This window comes from Pyrus communis, chromosome 11 (genome assembly GCF_963583255.1).
Source record: "Pyrus communis chromosome 11, drPyrComm1.1, whole genome shotgun sequence".
Classification (NCBI taxonomy): domain Eukaryota; kingdom Viridiplantae; phylum Streptophyta; class Magnoliopsida; order Rosales; family Rosaceae; genus Pyrus; species Pyrus communis.
The window spans coordinates 16815675-16840361 of NC_084813.1; the positions used below are offsets into that span (position 1 = coordinate 16815675).

Genomic DNA, 24687 nt, shown 5'->3' on the forward strand with positions numbered 1-24687 from the left:
TATAGTACATTTGAGAACAAAAGTATCGACTTTTGGTACGTTTAGATTTCAAATGTACCGAGAAACCAAATGCAACATCCCACATCGCCCAGGGGAGTGATCCTTAAATGTATATTTCCATCCCTACCTAGCATGAGGCCTTTTGGGAGCTCACTGACTTCAAGTTTCGTCGGAACTCTGAAGTTAAGCGAGAAGGGGGCTAGAGCAATCCCATGATGGGTGACCCACTGGGAAGTTGCTCGTGAGTTCCCAAAAACAAAACCGTGAGGGAATGGTAAGCCCAAAATGGACAATATCGTGCTACGGTAGTGGAGCGGGCCGGGGAAGTGATCCGCCCCGGGCGGGGATGTGATAATTTGGTATCAGAGCCTAACCCTGGCCGTGGTGTGCCGACGAGGACGTCGGGCCCCTAAGGGGGGTGGATTGTAACATCCCACATCGCCCAGGGGAGTGATCCTTAAATGTATATTTCCATCCCTACCTAGCACGAGGCCTTTTGGGAGCTCACTGGCTTCGGGTTCCGTAGGAACTCCGAAGTTAAGCGAGAAGGGGGCTAGAGCAATCCCATGATGGGTGACCCACTGGGAAGTTGCTCGTGAGTTCCCAAAAACAAAACCGTGAGGGAATGGTAAGCCCAAAGCGGACAATATCGTGCTAAGGTGGTGGAGCGGGCCCGGGAAGTAATCCGCCCCGGGCCGGGGAAGTAATCCGCCCCGGGCCGGGATGTGACACCAAATGTACCAAAAATTTAAATGTACCATAAAACTAAATGTACCCATTGTTATGTAACCTTTTTGGTACATTTAGATTTCGATGTACAGAGAAACCAAATGTACCAAAATTTCAAATGCACTATAAAACCAAATGTGTCCATTGTCAGGTAACCCTTTTGGTACGTTTAGATTCCGAATGTATCAAAATACCAAATGAACAAAAAATCACAAATGTACCACAAAACCAAATGTCTCTATCAGATAACCCTTTTGGTATATTTACATTCCAAATGTACCGAGAAATACACAAAATCAAATTCACTTTACAACTAAATGTGTCTATATTATAGGAAACTAGACGTAGCTATATAATCAAATAAGTCTTTATTATGTGTTGGGTCTTCTAAATAATAAAATTTGACAATTTTTTTTTTTATAAATATTCTACTATATTCACAAAAAAAAAGAAGTAAAATTATAACAAACAATAAAAAAAAATGCATAGAGATGGATAATAAATGCATAAATATAGGGATAAGAGGAAAAGAAAAAGAAAAAGAAAACGAAATGTCTAAGAAAAGTCATGAAAAGCTAAAATTCTAAACAAAATTGAACTTATGTGAAAAACTGAAATTAATAACCAAAATTTTAGGAAAATGTTTGATCAAAATTTCAAAAGAGTGTATGTTTAGTCTAAAAAATTAAAAAACAAGGCGCCTATATCAAAACGCCATTTTTAAATTTTTTGAGGACTTGAGAGCAAACTTTAACTTTAGGTATGAAAGTGAGACGAAAAAAACTAAGAGTAGCAAAATGCAAATTTCACAATACTTGAGGTTGAGGGCAGTAAAATGAGAATTGGAAAAAAAAACAAGTAAAAAATGTCTAATGAGTATATATGCAATGCACCACTAACAAAATTAATTAAACATTTAATCAAATAGAATCATATAATTACAACATGAATTTCCTTACAAACATAAACACTATTTCATTTTTATTTTTGTTACAAATGCTCAAATGAACTAAGGCATGCCCAGCCCATGTTCGTGCCTATTAAAAGGGCCAGCCCCTAAGGTGCAGCGGGTTGGGCCCAACCCGTTCTCGGAGGCTCGGATAAAGTCGACCCACGACCAAAACACGTGGCCCCTACCAAATGGCTCTAGTATATTCCTCATGCCATACCGTAGAAAAATAGTGGAACCCGACTCTGTCGTCGACGCAACGACACGTCAGCTACCCCATCACTCAAAGTGATACAATAATCCCCTGCATCCACCACTACCGAAACCTCCCTCCAATCCCCCTCCCATTGGGCAACCCGGTGCCCTATCTAATCATAAAGTACCACGTAGCACCGAAAGGCGAGGGAAAGCATGGCAGTTGCGTAATTCCAGCTGGAACGAGGGTCAAAGATCCCCGCGAAATTATCTGAAATTTGTAAAGGACTTGGAGTGTGGCGTGTCACATCTCTAAAAAGCTTCGTGTCAACGGACGCCAAATGAGATTCAAACGCAGCCGAATTTCTGGTTGAGGAGAGAGATAGAGAGAGGAAAAGAGGAGAGAGAGAGAGAGAGCTTTGTGTTTTGGTGATGGTTTGTGTGTGAGTGTCTGAAAAATAATAGTAAAAAAAAAAAAAAAAAATAATTTTGTAATTCTGCTGCTACTTGCCTCCAATCATTTGACTCTTTTTTTTTTTTTCCCAAATTTTAATATAATTTTGGAGTTCGTGGTGTTGCAATTTTGGATTTTCTTCTGAGAAGCAATTTTCTTACATTTTCACTCTGGTTTCCCGGCGAGAGAGAAGGAAGTAGAGGAGTAGACGAAACAAATATCTCTGCTTCCACGAAACTCTCAAGCGCATAGACCCTCTCTCTCCTCTCCTCTTTCTTTCTATTTCTAGAATTCCATGATCATGACAAAGAGCTCTTGAATTCAGTATGCCAGATAACTTATCTCCAATAGACTCTCTAACTGCTGTTTTTGTTCTATTCTCTCTCTCTCTCTCTCTCTACACTCTTTCAATTTTCTCTATTCTTTCCCCCTTTCGGAATTGATTGAGGTAATTCGAATTTGGGTTTTTTGTTCTTCCGATTTTTTTTTTTAAGTTTTGGGATTTTTGCATGTGATTGGGTGATGATATTGCATGTGGGTTTTTCTACTTTTTGTGAATTTAGTTTGCTATTGAGGGAAAGTTGGGTAATTTGGAGCTAATTTTGGGTTCTGAAGTAGGTAGGTGTAGAGAAAGTTTCAACATTTAAGGCCATTTGTTGAATTTGCATGCTAAATTTGAGTTGGGAACTTCGCTTACTTGTTACCCAGTTGGGTTTTTGAGCTACTTTTGCTGTTTCTTCATCTTAATTTGCAAACAATTTGATCATGTTTGACTTATCGTTTTATTTTTTGGGCAATCTGTCAAGCTGATAGTATTTGACCCCCATCAATTCGAAAACTTGCATCGGTTTTGATAGACCCTGTTGATAATGGTAGAGAAATCTGTAGCGATATCAGTCCATCCGATCGTCGGCAATTCTGGTGGATGTTTGATTTTAGTGCTGCTGAATACTTAGCCCCTTGATTATATTCTTCCTGCATAAACTTGTCTGTATACTTGTTCGCAGATTTTTTTTATTTATAAATTTGTGAGTGTACTCATTTGCCTCTCCAAGTATGATAGTTCTGACATATATGTGTACATATTCTGATGCTCTTCTGTTTTTTCTTGGTTAAAATGAAGATCAGTTATTGATGCTTTCCAGTTTCTGTACGTGGTGAGTCACTTTATGTTGATTGCTCTGTTGACTCAACAAATATAGAAACACTGTGGAACTTGGCTAAAGTCTTTGCTTTTGGAGTTGTTAAGACAGCTATAAATTATGTTAAAATCCTAATGAAACATACAGAGCACGATAATGAAATATGCGGAGCAACATGATTGGGATTCAGGACTACCTTTACCCTGTATAGTCACCCAAACGACGTTTTTAACCATGCACTTGAACTCAGGATAAACTTCACAACTCTCTTTGTTTTTATTTTTTGCATCATATTGAGTTCTGTCTGTATTATTTGTTCGTTAATATTTTTGGATACATGTGAGGTATCTGCATCTACGTATGCATGTTTTCTGAACTAGCAAAATACATTTTGAGAGTTTGGTAATAACTGAACGTTATATCTTTACTTCCCTTGTTTTTTCAGAAAGTGGTTCAATGGAGAAACATTTAGGGGATACGATATTTGGTCGTTCTGAAGGTTCCCTCTCTTTTCTTTACTGATGGAAGCATTGCACAGGAGCATAGCCATGTACATATGCTATATACATATATTTCCTTGTGTATGCATGATGTTTCTCTTGATCAGTCATTTATAACCAATTTTGTAGGGGCCTTCAAGATTCCATCTGCTAACAATCCTAGAAAATCTGAAAATAAAGCATGGGGGACCCTTCGTGCAACTGAGGCATACCATGAATCACGTGATACTAGCTTGTTTTCGAGTTCGTTACCTGTCCTTCCACATGAAAAGTGTATGTGCAAGTTATTTTTTTTAATGAAAACGTTATCCCTATCTGTAGAATGTTGAGACTTGATTTACCGAATATGCAGTGAACTTTTCTGTTTCGGAGCATTTTGGTCAGTCTGTTGATGATAGTTTACCCAAATCAAACAATGTTGAGCAAGAAAATGAGGTTAAGGATCCACTTGAAAATGATGAATCAAATGCATTCAGGGTCATGCTTCCTGATGATGAAGATGATCTCTTAGCAGGCATAATGGATGATTTTGATCTAAGTCGATTGCCTAATCAGCTGGAGGAGATGGAAGAGTACGATCTGTTTGGAAGTGGAGGTGGAATGGAATTGGATTCTGAGTCCCAGGATAGCATCGGTATTGGCATGTCAAAACTAGGCATATCTGATGGGGTTGTTCCAAATGGAATTGGTCTTTATGTCCTTCCAAACGGTGTGGGAGCTGTGGCTGGAGAGCACCCGTATGGAGAGCATCCATCTAGAACCTTGTTTGTTAGAAATATCAACAGTAATGTCGAGGACTCTGAATTGAGAACTCTATTTGAGGTATGCTACTGTGGTTGTCAGTTTTATATGACCTCTTTGACTGGCTTGTTTTTTCTATGTGTTGGTTCAATGATGATTTGTTTTCTTTCCGGTTGTTGAGTTGGGGGTTTTGGAGTTCCATTTTGGTTCTCTTTGTCTTCTTGGTCCATATTGTTGTAACTTGCACTAGCGAACTCATTGACTAATACAAGTAGGATTTGGGTTTAGTAATTTAATAACAATCCTGTTAATGTTAGAGACCTCAGTCTGCTAATTTCGGAGTAATGTACTCCCATTATTCATTAGAGATAATTTTAAGCCTGTGCCAACATTCTTGTCAGTGGGAAGTTCTTTGCTGCAGTCTTTTTTATAGATTATGAATTTGGTGCACTGGTCATCCTGCCCTTGCTAATCTTTTGGAGAGTTTGCTCTTAATTTGGTATTGGCAGTGCTTTTCTGATTTTATTCCCCTTTAAAAATAAAAGTTCTTGTAAATGCATGTATATAACTTTTCACTCATTCAAAGAACTCTCAACTTTTCGTAGCAATATGGGGATATCAGAACTTTATACACTGCATGCAAGCATAGGGGCTTCGTGATGATATCTTACTATGACATCCGAGCCGCTCGCACTGCAATGCGTGCATTACAGAACAAGCCCTTGAGACGGAGGAAACTCGACATTCATTTTTCAATTCCCAAGGTTTGAATAAATGTCTAATATTATAATTTGTTCTGTCCCTAGTGATTCAATTACAATATTCATAATGCATCTGTCCTTTTCTCTGCTGAAATTCAGGACAACCCGTCAGAAAAGGATATCAACCAAGGAACTCTTGTGGTGTTTAATTTGGATGCATCAGTGTCAAATGATGACCTTCGACAGATATTTGGGGCTTATGGGGAAGTCAAAGAGGTAAACTTTTGTGGAAAATGTTATGTCTTTTTCTTATTGTCCTTGTATTGCATGTGCAGTTGTGCACCCTTTTGCCGTCTTCATTGGTTGTATAAAATCTGAATTTTCAAGAGTACAAAATGCAGATTCGGGAAACCCCACACAAGAGACACCATAAATTCATTGAGTTTTATGATGTTAGAGCTGCAGAGGCAGCTTTAAGGGCATTAAATAGGAGTGACATAGCTGGGAAACGCATAAAGCTCGAACACAGCCGCCCTGGTGGAGCACGTAGAAAGTAAGTATCAATTTACTGACTGCGGGTTCTGCAACAATTAGACAATTTGAGCTCAGGCATTTTGCTTTGCCCTGAATTTTATCATCTTTGTAATTTCCTAAGAGTGGCAAATAGCGAGGCAAAAGGGTTTTCTTGGATCTCAGTTGTGATTAACTAGTCGTATTTCCAAAACTCAATTATATCCAAGAGAATATATTTTTCCTTTAGTGGATGACTCTATACGTGTCTTCAAGCACTGTCAATTATTGTATGGAATCAGGTTCACAACAAATACAAGTTTGTGGTGAAGATTAATCTGAAGTGTTTATGAGAACTTACTTAGATCTGTTGGAATCATATCCAGGGATATACTTTCAAAGGTTTTTTCGATTACTCATCCAATACAGAGGTCCGGTGCAATATGTAGCTTATTTAATACATAGGTCTTCTGCTATATGTAGACTCTCTAGATGCGGCTTTGATCATTGGATATCACTGTTCTGTTATGTTTCAACTCCCTTCGTGTTGTACATATAACCCTTCTGAATCCATACTACAGACTTAATGTTGATGTTGTCGTTAAACCGTTAAGTGGGGTAAATAATTAATTCATCACACTTTTTGTTTTGTGTAGCTTGATGCAACAACTTACTCAGGAGCTTGAACAAGATGAAACTCGGAGTTTCAGGCATCAAGTGGGTTCACCTGTGACCAACTCTCCTCCAGGTAGATCTCTCAGATCTGGAATTCAATTATCTTTGTGCTTGTGTATATCGATTACTGTATTGGTGGTTATTGGGAATGAACATCCAGCTATGAGCTAAAACAATGGCTACCATGACAGGTACCTGGGCACATATTGGAAGCCCCATTGAGCATAATCAATATGCTTTTAGTAAGTCTCCGGGTCTGGGAAGCCTCAGTCCAGACAGTAACCATTTGCCTGGGTTAGCTTCAATTCTCCCAGCTCATTTTTCTAACTCTCCAAAGATCGCGCCTATTGGTAAGGACCAAGGAAGGGCAAACCATATAAACCAGATGTATAGCAACTCTCCATCAACACAAGGAGCAGCGTATCAGCTTTCTCATTCTTATCCAGAGCAGAAATTAAGTGCAAGTCCAGGTCCCATCTCATTGGGTGAGTCAAATTCAACTTCATCAGGGATTGGAACTTTGTCAGGTCCTCAGTTTCTCTGGGGCAGTCCATCTCCATCTCCTTCTGCTGAGCCTAGTTCTTCTGCCTGGCCAACCTCGTCTGTGGGGCATCCATTTTCATCCAGTGGACAGGGGCAAGGCTTTCCATTGACCAGCCGGCATGGCTCTTTCCTCGGTTCACACAACCATCATGTGGGATCTGCTCCATCCGGTGGTGTTCCTCTAGAGAGGCATTTTGGTTTTTTCCCAGATTCACCGGAAACATCGTTCATGAATCCAGCATTTGGGGGCATGGGTTTAAGTCGCAACAGTGGGAATTACATGATGAACATGGGTGGTCGTGCAACTTTGAGTGCTGGTGTTGGTCTTCCCGGAAACATTACTGAAAATGGCTCACCTAGTTTCAGAATGATGTCAATGCCAAAGCATGGTCCTTTGTACCTTGGGAATGGTTCATATACTGGACCGGCAGCAACCATCAATGAGATGTTGGCTGATCGTGGTAGAAGTCGGCGAATAGAGAATCCTGGGAATCAGATGGATAGCAAAAAGCAGTATCAACTTGATATAGATAAAATTGTCAGTGGGGAAGATACTAGGACTACTTTAATGATAAAAAACATCCCGAACAAGTAAGTAAAAGTTGTAATCAGCCTCAAAAGTAGATGTGTGCAGCTGTTTTTTGGTGGGTTATGGTTTTGAATACCTGTAATCATTTTGCTCTATATTGTCTCTCTCATATTAGGTACACTTCCAAAATGTTGCTGGCTGCTATTGATGAAAGCCACTGTGGTACATACGACTTTCTCTACTTGCCAATTGACTTTAAGGTAATTCTTTGCACTAATACTGATGTGATTGCTCTATAATTTCTGCAAGTTGATCTAATGCTAGTGGAACGAACTTCTTTTTTTTTTGGCAGAATAAGTGCAATGTGGGGTATGCCTTCATAAATATGGTGTCTCCTACCCACATTATAGCCTTTTACGAGGTCAGTTTTGGTTATTTTTGTCCGTTTGTTTGTTGCTGGTCAATCCCAAGAACTATATCCAAATATTTAACTGTTAATACGAGAATGCTTTATAAATTCATCAATCAGAGTTAAAACCATTTGGAACACGTTCAATTTTTACAAGTACTTGTACAATTAAAATTGCTGCAGGCATTTAATGGGAAGAAGTGGGAGAAGTTTAACAGTGAAAAAGTTGCTTCATTGGCATATGCACGAATCCAGGGCAAAACTGCCCTGGTGACTCATTTTCAGAATTCAAGCCTAATGAATGAGGACAAGCGTTGCCGGCCCATTCTCTTCCACTCGGAAGGCCAAGAGACTACTGACCAGGTTATTTGTTGGATTTATCTGTCTTTTTTGTGTGGTTATGATGCTTTTGGCCTTTGTCTGCCCTAATTTTCATAATTCGACCTCAACATTGACTCTGCTAAGTCATTCAAATACCGTGTATTGTTTTCTGTTGATTTCAGTATGTTTGTCAATCCTCCAGGAAAATTACCTTTCCAGAAATTTGAACATATGTATTCGGCAGCCAGATGGATCTTACTCAGGAGACTCATTGGACAGCCCAAAGGGGGATCTGGATGAGAAGCCAGAGAACAGTTAACAGCGTATCGTTATATCTTACTCGCCTGATCAGGGGGTAGGGCTGCTAACTTGTGCATAGTTAAGTGTACAGTGTAGAGAAAGAAGTCAAGCTACGGGGCGTATAATAACTAAATTATGGCTAGTGTCTGCTTTTGAGTGCTGGATACCTCTGATATTTACTGAGGAACTTATTGAAGTGAAAGCGGCCTAGAGCATTTTGTTAATTTGTAGAGGTGCAAATTGTTATTCAACCAAGGGAGTCGAATAAGGTGAAGCATATCGCTGAATTGTGAAGTCTCTCTGCAGCCATATGCATTGCTCAACAGGTTTCTGCAGAATCTCTCCCTTCGGTTTTTGCCCTTTTTTTAAGGGTAACGTCCTGAGTCTTTCAAATCCCATTTGCAAATACGATTTACGTGTTTACATGGCGAAATGCCTTGTCGGGTTTAGGGATTCAGGTGCTGTTTAAAACGAACAAAAAAAGAAAGAAGTTTGTATAGAGGGAGGACAAACAGAATCAGCTTGTTCATATGCGTTGGTCTTGTTATGTACCCGAAAAACTTCGTACTGGATTACGTAAATACATGGATGTACAGATGTTTATATATCTCTCATGTGCTTTATACAAATTTATGTGCCCGCTCACAAGTTAAAAGTATACTCCGGTTTATTCTATGCACCCAGATATTGATCATTGAATTCTTGACTAAAGATCTGATGGCCAAAAACCTCGGTGTATCCTGTGCGTCAGAGCAATCCGAAAATCCAGTGCCGGGTGTGATTCTCAAAGAGAATGCTGGCCGAAGTGCCTTTAAAAGATGTTGGACTGCCACAAAAAATGGCACCGGGGCGCACGATTCATTCGAAGCAGACAATGCATGTTTTGTGCCATGAGCAGTGAGCACAGTACATTTAAATCGAACAAATGCATCATATGCGCGTGACGTTACAAGTTTAATGTGTCATGCAAGGCGCATTTTGCGTCGCCACTGGCTTGTAATTCTCTTTTAATTGCTTTAATCCGAAAGCCAAAAATAAACAAGGGCGTGTGGAGAGAGAAAATGGGCGTGACCCTGAAGTCAACTAATGTGTTTGCGAACATACTTTTAAGCTGAATTATATACCAAATTGTATCAGCCATGTGTCGAGACTCATTAGCAAAATAAAAGGTGGACTCGCCTTCTTATATCGCAGAAATTGGCCGGTAGAATAATGCTGTCATGAATTATGCAAGTTATCGAACTATTTTACTCTCTTCAAGTCTGTAGAGCATCAGCAATGGAACCTGCAAGACTTAACACCTCGAAGGGAGCTTTATTAGCTACGGCTTTGACTGTGAGAGGGCAGGAATCCGTGATCCAAAAGTAGGCAAATGCCTTCTCCAAGCCATCTGAATATCAAATCAGGATCGGAATAAGGTTCATGGAAATTACAAGCACAACATAGACAACAGCATGGAGGTACTTACCATCCTTGTGAGTGAACCGCTCCCATGAGCGTTTAGGAAATACACCGTGGGTTACATAAGCGCTAACCTTGGCTGCACCATGAGCTGCCAAGACTTTCTGCCAGAATACGAAGGACACAAAATGAATGATTTGAGGCAAATTTGAAGTTCCGAAAGCATCACATTTTGAAATGTATCTGACGTACACATAACAATAACAGATACAAAGCTACGAGAAGTAATCAGAAATAATTTAGAAAAAACGAAGGCAAGGTCCATGATCTAGTCCAAGCTCGATAAAATAAAGCTAGCCATATTCTAGTAACTGAGGAATTGCAATGTTGAAAGAACTTAAACTTGTCAAAATTCGGAAGCAACAGATTTGAAGGTACATAAACTGCAGGGAAGAAAAATGTTTATGAGCCATTACCTGGCACTCAATTAGGGTGCCGCCAGATTGCACTAAGTCATCAACGACGACTACATGACAACCAGCAGGATTTCCCTCCTTTATCCGAACTATCCTCTTGTCACCTTCACGAACCTTATTGCACACCACCTGCATTTAAACAATATCCAATTCACAAAGGTGATATTTGAAATAAATTATACAAAATAATTCTCACTTTTGAGAGAAACTCAGACTAACCATGGGAAAATGATCCAACTGCTTGTGGAATCGCTTCCATGCTCCATCATCAGGAAATGCAACAACTATCTGGAAGCAGACTACAGTTAGTATGGAAATATAAAAAAATACAGAAAATACAGCTAGTTAGCCAGCATTCCTAGACAAGGCATGGAAACCAAACAAAATTTACTGTAATGAAGCATTGTGAGACGCATGGAAGATAATGCGCACGCTCACCTTATCGGAGTCAGAAAGCTGGTGGAGACGCTGCTTTAAGAGTGGAATTCCAGTCTCAAACAAAGGCAAAACATGGTCCCCAAAATAAAACCTTTCCTGCATAAAAATTAAACTGAAGTAATTAACACAAATATTCAGCCAAAAAAAAAGTAATGACAAGCGATAATTTACAGTCTCACACTACTATATTACACCTCAATGAAACAAATATGCATAAATTTTAGAATCTATATGTGCAAACAACTTGATAGAAGAATTTGTGTCAGAAAATGTAAAAAAAATGACAAGTTTAATTATATTAAAAATTAAAAAGCTCATGCATGAGAACAAAGATAAGGCGAAAAAACCATCATAACTGAACAAACCTGTAAAGCATGGATGTCATAGATGACTAAACTGGTTGGGCCACCTCTGGATATGGGAATATTTGACAGCATTCTCGCCATGGTAAACGCAGTTGCTACATCCCCTTCTTCTTCCATTCTTTCGAAGGAACCAGTTGGAAAGAAAGGCAATACTAATGTGAAGGACGCAACAAATAGTCGAGGCAGTGCATATATTACAGAAAGCTGCTCAAAGATAACTCCTTGGGAGTTGAAGGATCCCAGAAAGGCAACATGTTGGCCTCGAAGATCTTGTGCATTGTTTATAAATATGTTTGGAAACCCGTCATCAAAATTCCTGTATAAATTCGATCTCAATTAGTATTCCTACTCATCTTACACAGTTTATTTGAGTATTACACAACAGAAGCCATCTGTACAAGCATAACACAAGCGGCTAGTTTAACCCTTCGATAATTACTAATCGACATCCCTACAAATCTTCTCTATTCCCACTTATCTGGCTTAAAAGATTCCATACACTTTCCAATTTACCCAGCATTCAAGTTATCCACTTTCCCAAACTCTTATAGGGCAGAAGCGTTACAAAAGAACAAAAGCTTGGTTCATTTGGTTTTCTTCAATTAATATTAATTGCATCACTACCTTCAGAAAACTAAACAGGCAAAAGAAAATTACCCAACTTTTGTTTTCATTAAGTTAGCTGAAATAACAAGTACCCATCTCAAATTCATCACTAATAGACAAAACAAATCAGATTTAGTAACATGGGTAGTAATGCAAACTATCAAGCAGAACAATAAAGGGGAAAAAAACATGAGAGAGCATGTTAGAGAGAAAGAGAGAGAGAGAGAGAGAGAGAGAGAGAGAGAGGAGGTGGGGGACCTCCATTTGATGGTCTGGAGGATGATGTGGTCGGACTGAGAAGCGACCTGGCGAGCAAGGTCTTCGCACTCGGCACAGTAGAAGAGGTAGAGTTGCTTCTGCTGTGACTTGTCCATGGCCGTCTGTCTTTCAAAAGAAACAGAAGTTTACAGAACGCACAAACTCCAATGAGACAGACAAGGGGTTTCAGGGAGATAGTGAGTTGTAAAACTTGTATAAAGAGTTACGCACCTCTACATCTGAGGTGTTTTTAATTTTTTTTATAAGAAAACTAATGGAAAAATTTGAAAACTTTGAATTTTAATGATAAAAAAAAAATAAAGGGTAAAGTAAATAGTATCATGATTGATTTTTTAGTGTAAAAATGTAATTTTTTGTTAAAATAAATAGTACTGTAGACTTTTAGTTAAAACTTTTTTTTTTATTTTTTATATTGCCTCTTTCAAAGTTTTAAAATTGTCTTAATTTATACTTTGTGACTTTGTCTAACGATTTATATAATCTTCATTAAATTGATGACATGGTGAGTATGAAACTCGTAATTATGATGACATGTAAGTAATATCTGCACCATATTAACTAAGAAACTTGTCAACTTAATGAATATTTAGACGTTTAAATATCTATAAGGTATAAATTGATACAATTTGGAGGACAAAGTGAGAAAATTGAAACTTAAGGACTAATCTTGGTTTTGCTTCGATTGCGGTCTTCCCAACCCCCTTCGATCGTGGTTTTGTAGTGGCGGCAGCGTCAACTGTGTTGGTGTAGAGTTTGATGTTAGGGTTTCATGTATTATGGGCCTCTACTTTTAGGGCTTTAGACTTGGTTCTGAGCTAATGCAACTTTCTTTTTGCTATTTGTTTTTTGGGTTTTTTTTAAAAGAAATTTAACAAAAAGATTATGGTACTGTTTACTTTAACGAAAAATCATATTTTTACACTAAAAAGTCAATCATGGTTCTATTCACTTTATCCTTTATTTTGTCATTATTGTTAAAACTCAAAATTTTCAAACCATTTTCATTAGTTTTTTTTAATTGTTTAATTAAATGCATTCTCATTACCAAAAGAAGAAGAAAAAATCATCTCAAACCTTGCAGGTATAAAATTTAGTTAGCCTTTTTTTTCCAATGCGTATAGAGTTTGTTTGGTTACTCTTACTTTTTTTTTTTTTTTTTGTCAATTTTATTTTATTTTTGGCAACTTTAAAAGCCAATTATGCCAAAGTTTTTTTTAATACCCTATCCATCAATGATCTATCAAACCTATGTCCCCACATCCTTCTACAAAAGGAAAAAGTTAATTACAATTTTATTCCTATATACAGATACTTAAATGACAATTTGATTCATAAAAAATGACAATTTAAATTTAAGAACATATTAAAAAGTTTTTTTTAATAAATTTAGTTGTCTTTTATGTGTGATGTTATTGGCACTAAAAAAGTTATCGTGCATCCTAAACTTTTTATTTTTTGAAAAAAAAAATATACTTGTCAGAAATGCACTATGACTTTTTTATAGTGCTAATAGCATCTTTTTTTTATTATTATTTATTTATTTATCGAACAAAATTATGTACCCAACTTTAATACGCAATTAGTGAGGCCCATTTTACTTAGACGTTCCCACCCAATGTCTTTTTCCCGACTAACATTATATTCCACCACCACAAAAAGCTAAAAAGTTGAAATGCTATTTTTTCACCCAATACTATTAATTTCTAAAACAACCTTTAATACCATTTTTAATTTTTCAAAAGAACACATATTAGAGTGCTGATATGACCGATCGAGGCTCCACTCATCGCCAAAATCTCCCTTCTCGCTTTTTAATCTCATTAGAATTTTAGAATCCAATTACTTCCCAGATTCCCAGCCGATTGCTCTCCAAACCCCCAAAGCAACCCCTTTCCCTCCCCTTTCAAATCCCACGATCAAGCCTCAAGCCTCATGCCGCATTCTTAAAATTTCATCATCATGTCTTATTTAAAATTCGCAACAAACCAATCCCACCCCTCCAAGTCCAATTCCTATTTCTAGTCTTCCATTTCATTTTTCAAAATTTAAATAATATTACATTGGTAAAATGTTTTAAACAACTATTATATATGATTAAACTAGAGGAATATAAAATGAAAAAAAAAAAACTTATTTGAAAGAATTGATTGAGATAGTTGACAAAGAAATGGTGAACAAAGAAGAGAATCTTTTTTTTTCCTTTTTTTTTTTTTTTTTTTTTTTTTTTTCCTTTTGGTCATTAGATGTCATTTTACAAGAGGGTAAAATTGGTATCAAAATTTTAGTAAAAGGTGGGTGGAGAGACAAGACAATAGGTTGAGTTTATCAACATTCTTCATGACACACCCTGACCCGGAATGTCCACCTGAACTTCGAATCGAGCTATGCTGGCCGACACCTGGAGGGTGACGAAGCCATAAAGTGTAGTGATGTGGAAATGAGAATAAATTTAAACGTAAAAGTGCCTAAATACAAGAGTGCGTTGTGAGCGAGAATGAACCCAATTCACACGTGATGACAGAGCATAAGTACAGTACAGTGAAGTAGGGTGAGAAATTATACCATTGAAGGTAAATGTCTACCCCAAGATTTGCCAAGAATCCTCGTCGATATGAAAGCTTAGCTACTAAAATCTGGAGGGGTGAAAAACAAGGGTGAGTGGGCCTGAAAATAAAGTTTTAATAAAAACCTATGAAAACGTTATAACCCATCGCCATAAAACATGTATAGTTTCCAAAATATACATACTACGTATAGTATGAAAATACTTACCACAGCCTACAAAACATAAATAAGGCATGACATCCCAAAATCATGAAATCTCAACAGTAATATAAGTAAAATCGGGTGCTCAACAACCTATGCTAGCACACCAGTTGGAGTTGCCTAATGCGACTTGTACGACTAAACTAATTTGCTCATCCATCTATGCTAACACACGAGTTTAAGTCACCTAATGTGACCTGTATGATAGGACTAAGTGTAATAATATACGCTCTAGTGCTACAATCACGTGAAAACTAGTGTTATTCGCTGTCACATATGAGTCGGAATTGCCTATTGCAATCTGTACGACAGGACTGGCACCTACTTGGATCCAAGGCGAGCGTGCGGTGCTAATGTGAACAACACGTGAAAGACTAGCCTGGCCCTAGGCTGAGCACTAACACCTGGGTGTAGCAATGATGAGCAGACTATATGAATATATGCATGCCATAATGATTTAATAATTCCAATCAACATAATAACCTTACCTGAACTTACCTGCGCATCCTGTAATTATTTTAGCATTTCGCAACAATACAACATTTATGAGCATGTAAAATTCATATGAATATGCCATGACAATATATTTCATAAATTCCATCATTTCGCTATTTCTTATAAACTTTAGTCAAAGCCAAGCATACATAAGGAATTCTTTTCCAAATGCATAAATGGAAACTATCAATCATATATCTCTACTAATTAATAAAACACTCATTGTTAGCCAAAATCCTATGAAATTACCAGTTTAACCCTCTAATTAAAACAGAACATGAATAAGAAATATGGGGTAGAAATGTAATTTCACACAACCAAATTTTGCTTTTTTTTTTCAAAGCCTCACCTTCATGTAATCCTAACATATCTCTAATTAAAAAAATAAAAACAAATAAAAACAAAAAAAACTGCATACTCCCACATTCTCTATTACTCTCTTCCTCTCTCCTTCTATTTCAAAAATACAAATAAAAAACTTTCTCACACAATTTGTGTGTGCCCATATGCTAGTATATACTATAAAAAGGAAAAGACCCACTCACCTGAAGTCCGCACTACAACTCCCTAGCATGAATATCAAGGCATCACGAACAATCGGCACCTAGAACAATTATCAAATCACATCTCAGAATTCTTATCGATAGAACACATAACTTACATAAAACACATCCCCAAGGATGTTCTAGAATGATTTGAAACCCATTGACCAAAAGTCAACCGTCGATCAAAGATCGACAGTAGGATCCACAATCTTATGTAACTCGATCCAGAAGATCCGCAACTCGGATTTCTGATCTGAAACTTCCAAATACCCACATTATGCTTCTAGAAAAACATACTAAAATTTTATTATGATCTAACAGTTTGATCTCCGCCAATTGCAAATTCAAGTGGCGGTCAACGTTTTATTTCACAAACTCACAAATCCAATTCGGGAAGATTCATACGTCGAATTCCCAATCCGTCAATTCCTATTGTCCTTAAATATTACATACTATAATGTATTAAGGTTGGGTGATGATCCAACGGTTGGATCGTCAATTCATATAAGGATCAAGTGGTTGTCTCTATCAAAATTATGTTCAAACGATGAAATTTCATCAATCGGATTTCACCTATGGAATTGGGGTATCAAATTGAGTCTAGGAAGGGCAGGTTGGGTCTTGGCCCACGTGCCGCTGCACGTAGTGGCCGCCCGCCCCGACTCACCTGAAAATTAAACTATTTTAAAAATTCCCAAATTTCACATAAATGAAGATCTTAATGAGTAGAGCAAGTTTTATACCTGTGGTCAAGTCCAATTGGTCGGGAAAGGCCCCAATTTCACTCAAACCAGTCGGAAACCCTAAAATGAGTGTTATTCGATTCGACCTCCTCGGTGCTCCGCTGCCCCTACAACTGATTGGGCTTTATTCCATGGCTCAAGGGGAGTCTAATGGCGATGGAGATTGACGAGATTTGCTTTAGAAATGGCGGATTGTAGCTATAGAACCCTCGCCGCTGTCGTAGCTGTTAATCTCGAAATGGGCCAAATCCCGTTGTGTTATGGGTGGAAAATGAAGGAAAAGAAGCATGATGATGTTTTCAGGTGGTGGAGAGTCCCGAATCGCTAGAGAAACATCGAAAATGGCTGCAATAATTGGGTCGCTCGGGTTGAAGACTGGTTAAGGGGGTTGGTTGGTTCCCCCTTTCCCTCATTTTCTCTTGTTCTCCTTCCTGATTGGTCAGGCTTTCCTCCCTATTCTCCTGATTTGTTCCTCATCTCCTTCTCTCATCCTCCGATTGGGCAGCTCTGCCCAATCCCTTATCTTCTGTTTCTTCTCTTCCTCGATTGCTTTCTTTTCCTATCTCAGCCACACACATATGGCATAACAATTTAGTAGTTTAAAATAGTATAATATAATTAAAATAGTGATTTCTTTAAAAATACTTTCGGATTCGTAGCTTCGTAAAATTTTAACCGTAGCTCTGATTTCGATTCCGCTTGCGCCTTCGTGTTTGTATCGTTGAGTACTATTTAATTATGATAGCGAGAAAAATAATTTAAAGCTGCATAATTACATCCACGTCACTTTGTCAACAAGGGCATAAATGTCAATTCACATACTCGGGGAGAATTTACATAGGAAATTAGGGACGGGTCGTCACAACCTACCCCCCTTAAGAAAATTTCATCCCCAAAATTTTAACGCTGACTACAGATCAATCAAAGAACAAACGTGGATACAAGTCTTGCATGCGCTCCTTTGTCTCCCAAGTATCAATTGAATGGTTTCTCCATAAGACTTTCACCATATGAACGGTCTTGGTTCTGAGAACTTTATCGTTCCATTCAAGAATAGTCACTGGAACCTCATCATAAGTCAAGTCCGAGTTGATCTCTAATGGCGGAAGAGGAATCACATGTGATGGATCATAAACGTATCTCCGTAGCATCGACATGTGGAACACATTATGTACCCTCGATAACTCTAGAGGTAGATCAAGTCAGTAAGCGACTTCACCAACTTGCTCAATAATCTGATATGGTCCGATGTAACAAGGGCTCAGCTTCATTTTCTTTCTGAATCGTACAACACCTTTCCACGGTGACAACTTTAAGAATACCCAATCACCAACCTTATATACTTTGTCGGTCGAGTGTCTGTCGGCTATACTCTTCTGTCGATCTTGTGCTACTTTCAGGTTAGCCTTTATCACCTAAATATTTTGTGTCGTCTCGTCCACGATCTTAGGGCCCACCAAAACTCTTTCATCTACCTCAGACCAACACAGCGAGGTACGACATGATTTTCCATACAACACTTCAAATGGTGATCTGTACGATTGCACTTATGACTCATCAATCTATGCTAATACACAAGTCAGAGTCACCTAATGTGACTTGTACGATAGGATTAGGTGTAATAATATACGCTTTAGTGCTACAATCACATGAACACTAGCGATATTCGCTATAACATACTAGTTGGAATTGCCTATTGCAATCTATACGATAGGACTAGTATCTACTTGGATCCAAGGCGAGCGTGCGGTGCTAATGTATCTCCATTTTAGCGTAGGAACTTATCCCCAGTTGTGTAATAAGTACTTCTCTAGTTCGACTACTTTACCCTTATGTTAACCATGCTATGACCATTTGTAGTTTATGAATTCTACCCACTACTACGCACTCTCTTTATTAGTTTAAATAATTTCTAGTTTCGGTTTTAATTTATCCACATTTTTACATCACTTACACTTTTGGTTACGTCACCTTCGGGTGACGGCCAGCACACCTCGACTCCGATCGGAGTGTGTCACTTTACTTATATTCCACATTTTTTTCCTACAATTCCACTTTTTATTTATTTATTTATTAAAACCAATATATATAATGTGTACTACAAAAAGTTTACCTTGCCTCAAGAGAAAAACGCTAGAGAAAAAAAATCAAAGCCTCCATCTCCCTCCTTCATCTTCATCCCTCTCATTGTTTCTAGTTTCGTAGTAACAAATGATAAGGCCCGTTTGGTATTGAATTTTTTTTTTTTTAACCAAATATGCTTCACTTTAAAATTAAACAATAAAAAGTGTTTGGTAAAACTGAAGGGAGCTATTATTGGTACTCTCAGATTCTCAATATACACTCCTACATTTTTTTACTTATCTATGCTCATTTTTTAGTGTAATTTCCAATTTTACCTGTCTATTACTTTTAATCTCCCTAGAAGGGAGCTATTAAATATAATTTTGTTGACATAAATATAAGTTGGTCGGACTGTTTAGTTTAGAATCAATATTGATTTGCTGAACATAAATAAAAAAATTGTCGGGATTTTAGTTAAATTTTTTTCCCGATTTGCTAAGAGACAGTAGCAAAACAAAGGTCATCAACGAGCATTTTTCTTCCTTCTTTTTAACAGAACAAAATTGTTGCTAGGCAAAGGCAACAAATAATATTTTGAAATACAACCTAAAAATTATGAATTTTGGGCACTCATAATTCATTAAAAATTTTCATTTTCTTCAACATAATAAAAGGAATTTCAATCATATGTGGACTAGTCCGACATTTCTTCCATGTTAGCATTGTAAATTTCCTCAAAATTCTACAGCAACATCAAGTCCATATATGGTCTTTCATTCATGACTTACCCAGAAAAAAAGAACGAATTTTCTAGTAAGGACTCAAAGCAAATATGTAAAAAAGAAGTCTCTACAACAAACAATACACACCAATCAATTCATTAATAACCCTGTGAAAAATCATTGGTAACCAAAATATTTGTGTCGTCAAAACTACATTTAATTAGGTTTTCAAGATTCTAGGACCGGTAATAGATACCGGGGCTTTGCAATATTTGATTGATTACAATTCTGTATATAGTCCTTGATTGATTACAATTATGTAGATACCAGTGCTGGTTATCCAGTTGCAAAAGAGACCCCATAGGCTTTCGCTTTCGCATCTCTCTAAAATTACAATCATTGTAAAATCTTGGTTTGTTTAATAATTAATAATCAGGAACTCCCAAGCACATGAATTCTCCATAAATATATAAATAGAAATAATAGATAATTGAGGGCTTGTTATTCAACAGTATAACATGACTTATATACCCATGTCAACCAATACTAATCGATATCTATGTTATTATATATCTATTTTTATTGAAATGATTTATTTTTTAGAATACATGAAATGAATTTAAAGGATTTATATACACATGATTTCGATAGGCTAATTATAATGGGTTGCTCGGGACTCGAACCCGGAACTAGTCGGATGGAGTAGAACTAAGAAAAGGAGAATAGCTAAATGAAAGATTAGGAAGAGTTTATATTGAGATTTTGAGAGTGCCAATAATAGTTCCCAAATTAAATATTTTGCTTATTATAAAAGCAATAGTTTTCAGACAGTAGCTTTTAAAAGCAACTTGTTGGTTGCCCTTAAAAGATGTTTTCATAAAAAATGGAGTTGACCATGTGGTTGCAAATTTCTGCCGTTTTTTCCTTTGACGAAAATGCACCTACAAAATAATAACACCTTCAATTAAGGCCAAAAATCTCATGCGCCCATGATGATTTTTTTTTTGGGGGGGGGGGGGGGGGGGGGCGCTAATTTGGCCAAAGAATCTTCAATGCCAAAATTAGAACTCTAAAAAGACTGTATTTTTAGGAGTTTGTGGGTAGCAAATTAGTGGGATAAGTGGGGTATTTATAGGAGGGTGGCCGGCCATATATGGTGCAAATAGGTGAAATAATATATTGGAATTGTTATGGCAATTATTCCAAATTAAATAGGAAATTTGGGGAGTTACCTTATTGAAACAAATCCATGAGCGATTGATGGGTTGAATTTGAATAAATTCCATAATGATCACCTTTGACTCTTCCATGGATGGAGGGAATCTTGAACCATTATTGTCTATTGCATACGTGTGGGAATTCGGGTGTGTCTCGTCTGTTTAACGAGGGTAATCTCGTCTTTCTTGTCCAAAAATCCATGAGTTGCCTCCATGATTTTTGGGATTATTTTTAGCTCCACAGAGTCTTTAATGAATATTTTCAATTCGTAAAATGCTTTCATTAGTTTGGCTACCATATGAGCCTAACTTTGTTGAAAAGAAAATTCCAACAAAGGCTCAACCCATCCAGATGAATAGCAAGCTGGTGGAGATCTGCAAAAACGAGATTTACGAACTTTTTGAAAATAAGTTATTAAAAAGAGCTACTCTCCTTGGAGTTGTTCATCTTTTTATGTGGAGAATGCAGTTGAACTAGAACGAGGAGCTCCCAGGTTAGTTATTAATTACAAACCTTTAAACAAATCTCTTAATTAGATCGATTAGGTATCCTATTCCAAACAAGAAAAAGCTATTAGATAGGCCGAATCAAGCTGTGATATTTTCCAAAATTTGATATGAAATTTGGATATTAGAAGATTCAAATCAAGGAGAATGACAGATACAAGACTGCTTTCAATGTGCCATTCGGACATTATGAATGAAATGTTATGCCTTATGCTTCATCCGAATTTCAAAATATTATGAATAACATTGTTAATCCTTACTCTATTTTCATTACTGTATATATTGATGATGTGTTAGTATATTCTAATTCTTTAAACAACACTTCAAACATCTTAATATTTTCCTGAAAGTAGTTAAGAGTGCAAGGTTAGTTGTATCTGCTAGAAAGATGAAACTCTTCAGACAAAGGTACGTTTTTTAGGACATAATATTCAGAAAGGAATATTTTTGCGTATTAACCGTGCTATTGAGTTTGCTGGTAAATTTCCATATGAAAGTTTAGACAAGAAACAACTGTAACTATTCTTAGGAAGTCTTAATTATGTGGGAGACTTTTATAAGGATCTAGACAATGATAAAAAAACCTTTATATTAAAGGTTGAAGAAAACCCAGGTTCCATAGAATGAGGAACAGATGCGTGTAGTTAAACTTTTGAAATGAAAAGTCAAGGAATTAGCATGTCTTGCATTAGCCGACCCATAAGCTTTTAAAATTGTTGAAACGGATGCATCTGAAGAAAAATATGGTGGAGTTTTGAAGCAAAGAACTCATGATGATAAAGAACAATTAGTTTGGTTTACTTTAGGTATCTGGAAATCAGCCCAGTAGAACTATCAACGTTTAAGGAGTTACTTTTATTTATAGTCCATTCAGTCACAAAATTTGAAAATGATTTTTTAAGTAAACGATTCCTGATTAGGGTGGATTGTAAGGCAGCTAATGACATTTTACTAAAAGATGTTAAAAACTTAGCATCTAAACAAATATTTGCTCGATGGCAAGGAATTTTGTTAACATTTGATTTTGATATTGATTATATTAAGGGTGAATCAAATTCTTTGTCTTACTTTTTAACTCGGGAATTTTTATAGGGTAAACGCAAAGAAGAAGGAGCAGGGAGAATGGTTCTTCTTCTTCTTCCTCCTCCCAAGCAAATCCAAATCCCTATTCGATTGCTGTCCCTTATAACAAAGGTAGGGAGAAGGCGATAGCTGATACTTCTTTCACTTAGACTATGACAATAGAGGATTCAGATTTATCTTTGACTCTTAGATAAGTTGGTGAGAAATATCATCATGAACACATTCATCCTCACTATAAGCCAAGACACCAATATGAGAGAATTCTGATTGAATCTGAATCAATTTAATGTTGATACAGAAGTGAGTCCAACAACATGATTGCTTTTTCCAAGATACAGAAGTGAGTCCAACAACGTGAAGTTTTTTATGTGGTTTATGATGATCTATGAACTACCATGGATCCTGAAATGGACTTATAACTTTGTCGAAGACGATGGAGACTCTTGGGGTTATATCCCACAACTTGAAAGAAGAATCTTTAATCGTTGGTGGGATAAATTTCATCTTAACCATTTGAAGCCGTCTTATTTTTAAGCCAGAAGAGTTCTGCCTGATAGAATGCCCGTAGCTGAGTTACCTCATCCTACCCCTTCTCCTTGATCATGTTTAAAGATTGAAAAAATTAAGTTATTAATTGAATCAAGTTCTTCTTGCTCTAAAGAAGACCTGAAAATGAAGGTTTTGAAGATTCTTGATCTAGATTGCCTAGATGAAGATATGGTGTGAGCATCTGTGTCATCTCAACAAAGACTTGGAAGATGATTTTGGATTCCTTCCTATTATCTGCCAAGACAAATAAAGCATGAAATGTTTTTCTTTGATAAAAGAAAAAGAATAAAGTTAAGATGTTGACTGATATCTAGACGACAACAATTATTCATTCCTTCGATAATTGTCCTTACTTCTTGTAGCTGGTGTGTCGGGGTGCTTCTTTTATTGCGTAATCTTTCTTTTCATGTTCAATCATGTGAAGCTGAATTAGATCTACGTTATAAAGTGAAGATGCCACCAAATGTGCATGTCTGCTTTATGGTGCCTCTCTGTTTTTGCGACACCTAGTCTTGTCGTTTTCCCTTTAGTTTGCTATTTATAGAGCATGCACCTTTGCTCAATTGTTTGCGCGCTTAATTTTCTCATTGTGTAAAAAACTCTCAAGTTTGAGTGCTTCCTCTCTCTTTGTATCAAAACTCTGAGATAAATGCGAGTTTGTTTTTCTTCATACATTTGATATCTCTTTTAATTTCTATTTACAATTTTCCATTACTCTATGTATATATGTATATGTATATATAAATAAGTTAAGATTTGGAACACTTCTTTTTCACACACATTTTTGTTACTCTCATTCCGTAACTTTTTCAACAATTGGTGCCGCTATCCATATAAATTCCAACATTTGGGTGAACCAAGTACATGTGCAAAAGGTTAGGGTTAACATGGCCATACCAGTGTCGTGCGGCAATGACAGCGCCCAATCAAGCTTACCCGCACGCATTTGTGAGTGGTGACCTCACTTCTTTGGAGTATGAAAGAAGTACTTGTTTCTTAATTAATTGAGAATGTTACCTAAATCACATAAAGTGAGATGGTAATGCGCTCATGTGCAGATCTCTGCCCCACTTTATGTGAGCGTGTTGTAATGTGATTACTTTATGTCAATAATTATTCAAACGTAATGTTGCAATCTAACACATCCAATAGGGTTAGAGTTTGAGGTTATTTTTTAAATCGGGAGTCTTAACATGTAATACGATTTCATTTGATGGTGTAATGGTAAAGAGAGTAAGAGAATATTAAGGAGTTCTTTTGACCTCTTTATATCGTATTTGATGATGGTCGAGAAATAAAAACAGAGTCATAAAACTAAGTTTAGGCTGCATTGCATGTTTCTTAATTACCTCTAACGTTAATAATTAATTCAAAGTTTGCATGCATCTAACCATTACCAAATATATAAATGCAAGTTCTACTCCAATGTGAAAGATGTATATTTAGGATTTCATTTAATTTTCTGATTTTGATTGGTGAAAAATATGTAAAAAAAGGGCTATTTAGTTAAAAATCAATAAAATCTTTATTAATTAGTCATATATCAATAGTCAATTTTGTTTTGAACTTAATCAATAAAATATTTTAATTAATTGGAAATAAGTTAATAAGGAATGCTACATGAATTTTAGTTCCATATAAAAGGTGACCTTTTTTCCCTCTTTTTGCTCACCCTCTTTCTGATTGATCGGCGGTTATATTCGGAGTAGGATTCTTTCTCCCCCCTTCCTTCT

The 24687-nt window shown here is 36.8% G+C and overlaps 2 protein-coding genes across 12 annotated transcripts; one reads left to right on the plus strand and one right to left on the minus strand.

The window, feature by feature from the left end:
* The first annotated feature begins 2227 nt into the window (after positions 1–2227).
* Positions 2228–9305, plus strand: LOC137708722 (protein MEI2-like 2). 11 transcript variants are annotated; one of them, XM_068447860.1, is made up of 14 exons: positions 2229–2775; positions 3451–3484; positions 3915–3968; positions 4099–4242; positions 4322–4791; positions 5316–5474; positions 5571–5687; positions 5813–5964; positions 6578–6669; positions 6788–7730; positions 7844–7928; positions 8021–8089; positions 8261–8440; positions 8601–9305. In XM_068447860.1, the coding sequence occupies exons 3-14, from the start codon at positions 3926–3928 to the stop codon at positions 8715–8717; spliced, it is 2571 nt and encodes an 856-aa protein (XP_068303961.1). In that variant the 5' UTR covers positions 2229–2775; positions 3451–3484; positions 3915–3925; the 3' UTR covers positions 8718–9305. The 11 variants fall into 11 exon arrangements, with proteins under 11 accessions (XP_068303964.1, XP_068303961.1, XP_068303959.1 ...); XM_068447858.1 differs by having other exon boundaries at positions 3456–3484; positions 3617–3968; XM_068447859.1 differs by having other exon boundaries at positions 3456–3484.
* Positions 9306–9609: 304 nt separating this feature from the next.
* On the minus strand, positions 9610–12437 carry LOC137708724 (ribose-phosphate pyrophosphokinase 4). The gene is made up of 7 exons (XM_068447867.1): positions 12243–12437; positions 11379–11694; positions 11014–11109; positions 10795–10863; positions 10576–10704; positions 10167–10263; positions 9610–10088 (listed from the first exon to the last, which is right to left on the minus strand). The coding sequence occupies exons 1-7, from the start codon at positions 12356–12358 to the stop codon at positions 9955–9957; spliced, it is 957 nt and encodes a 318-aa protein (XP_068303968.1). The 5' UTR covers positions 12359–12437; the 3' UTR covers positions 9610–9954.
* Between the last annotated feature and the right edge of the window lie 12250 nt (positions 12438–24687).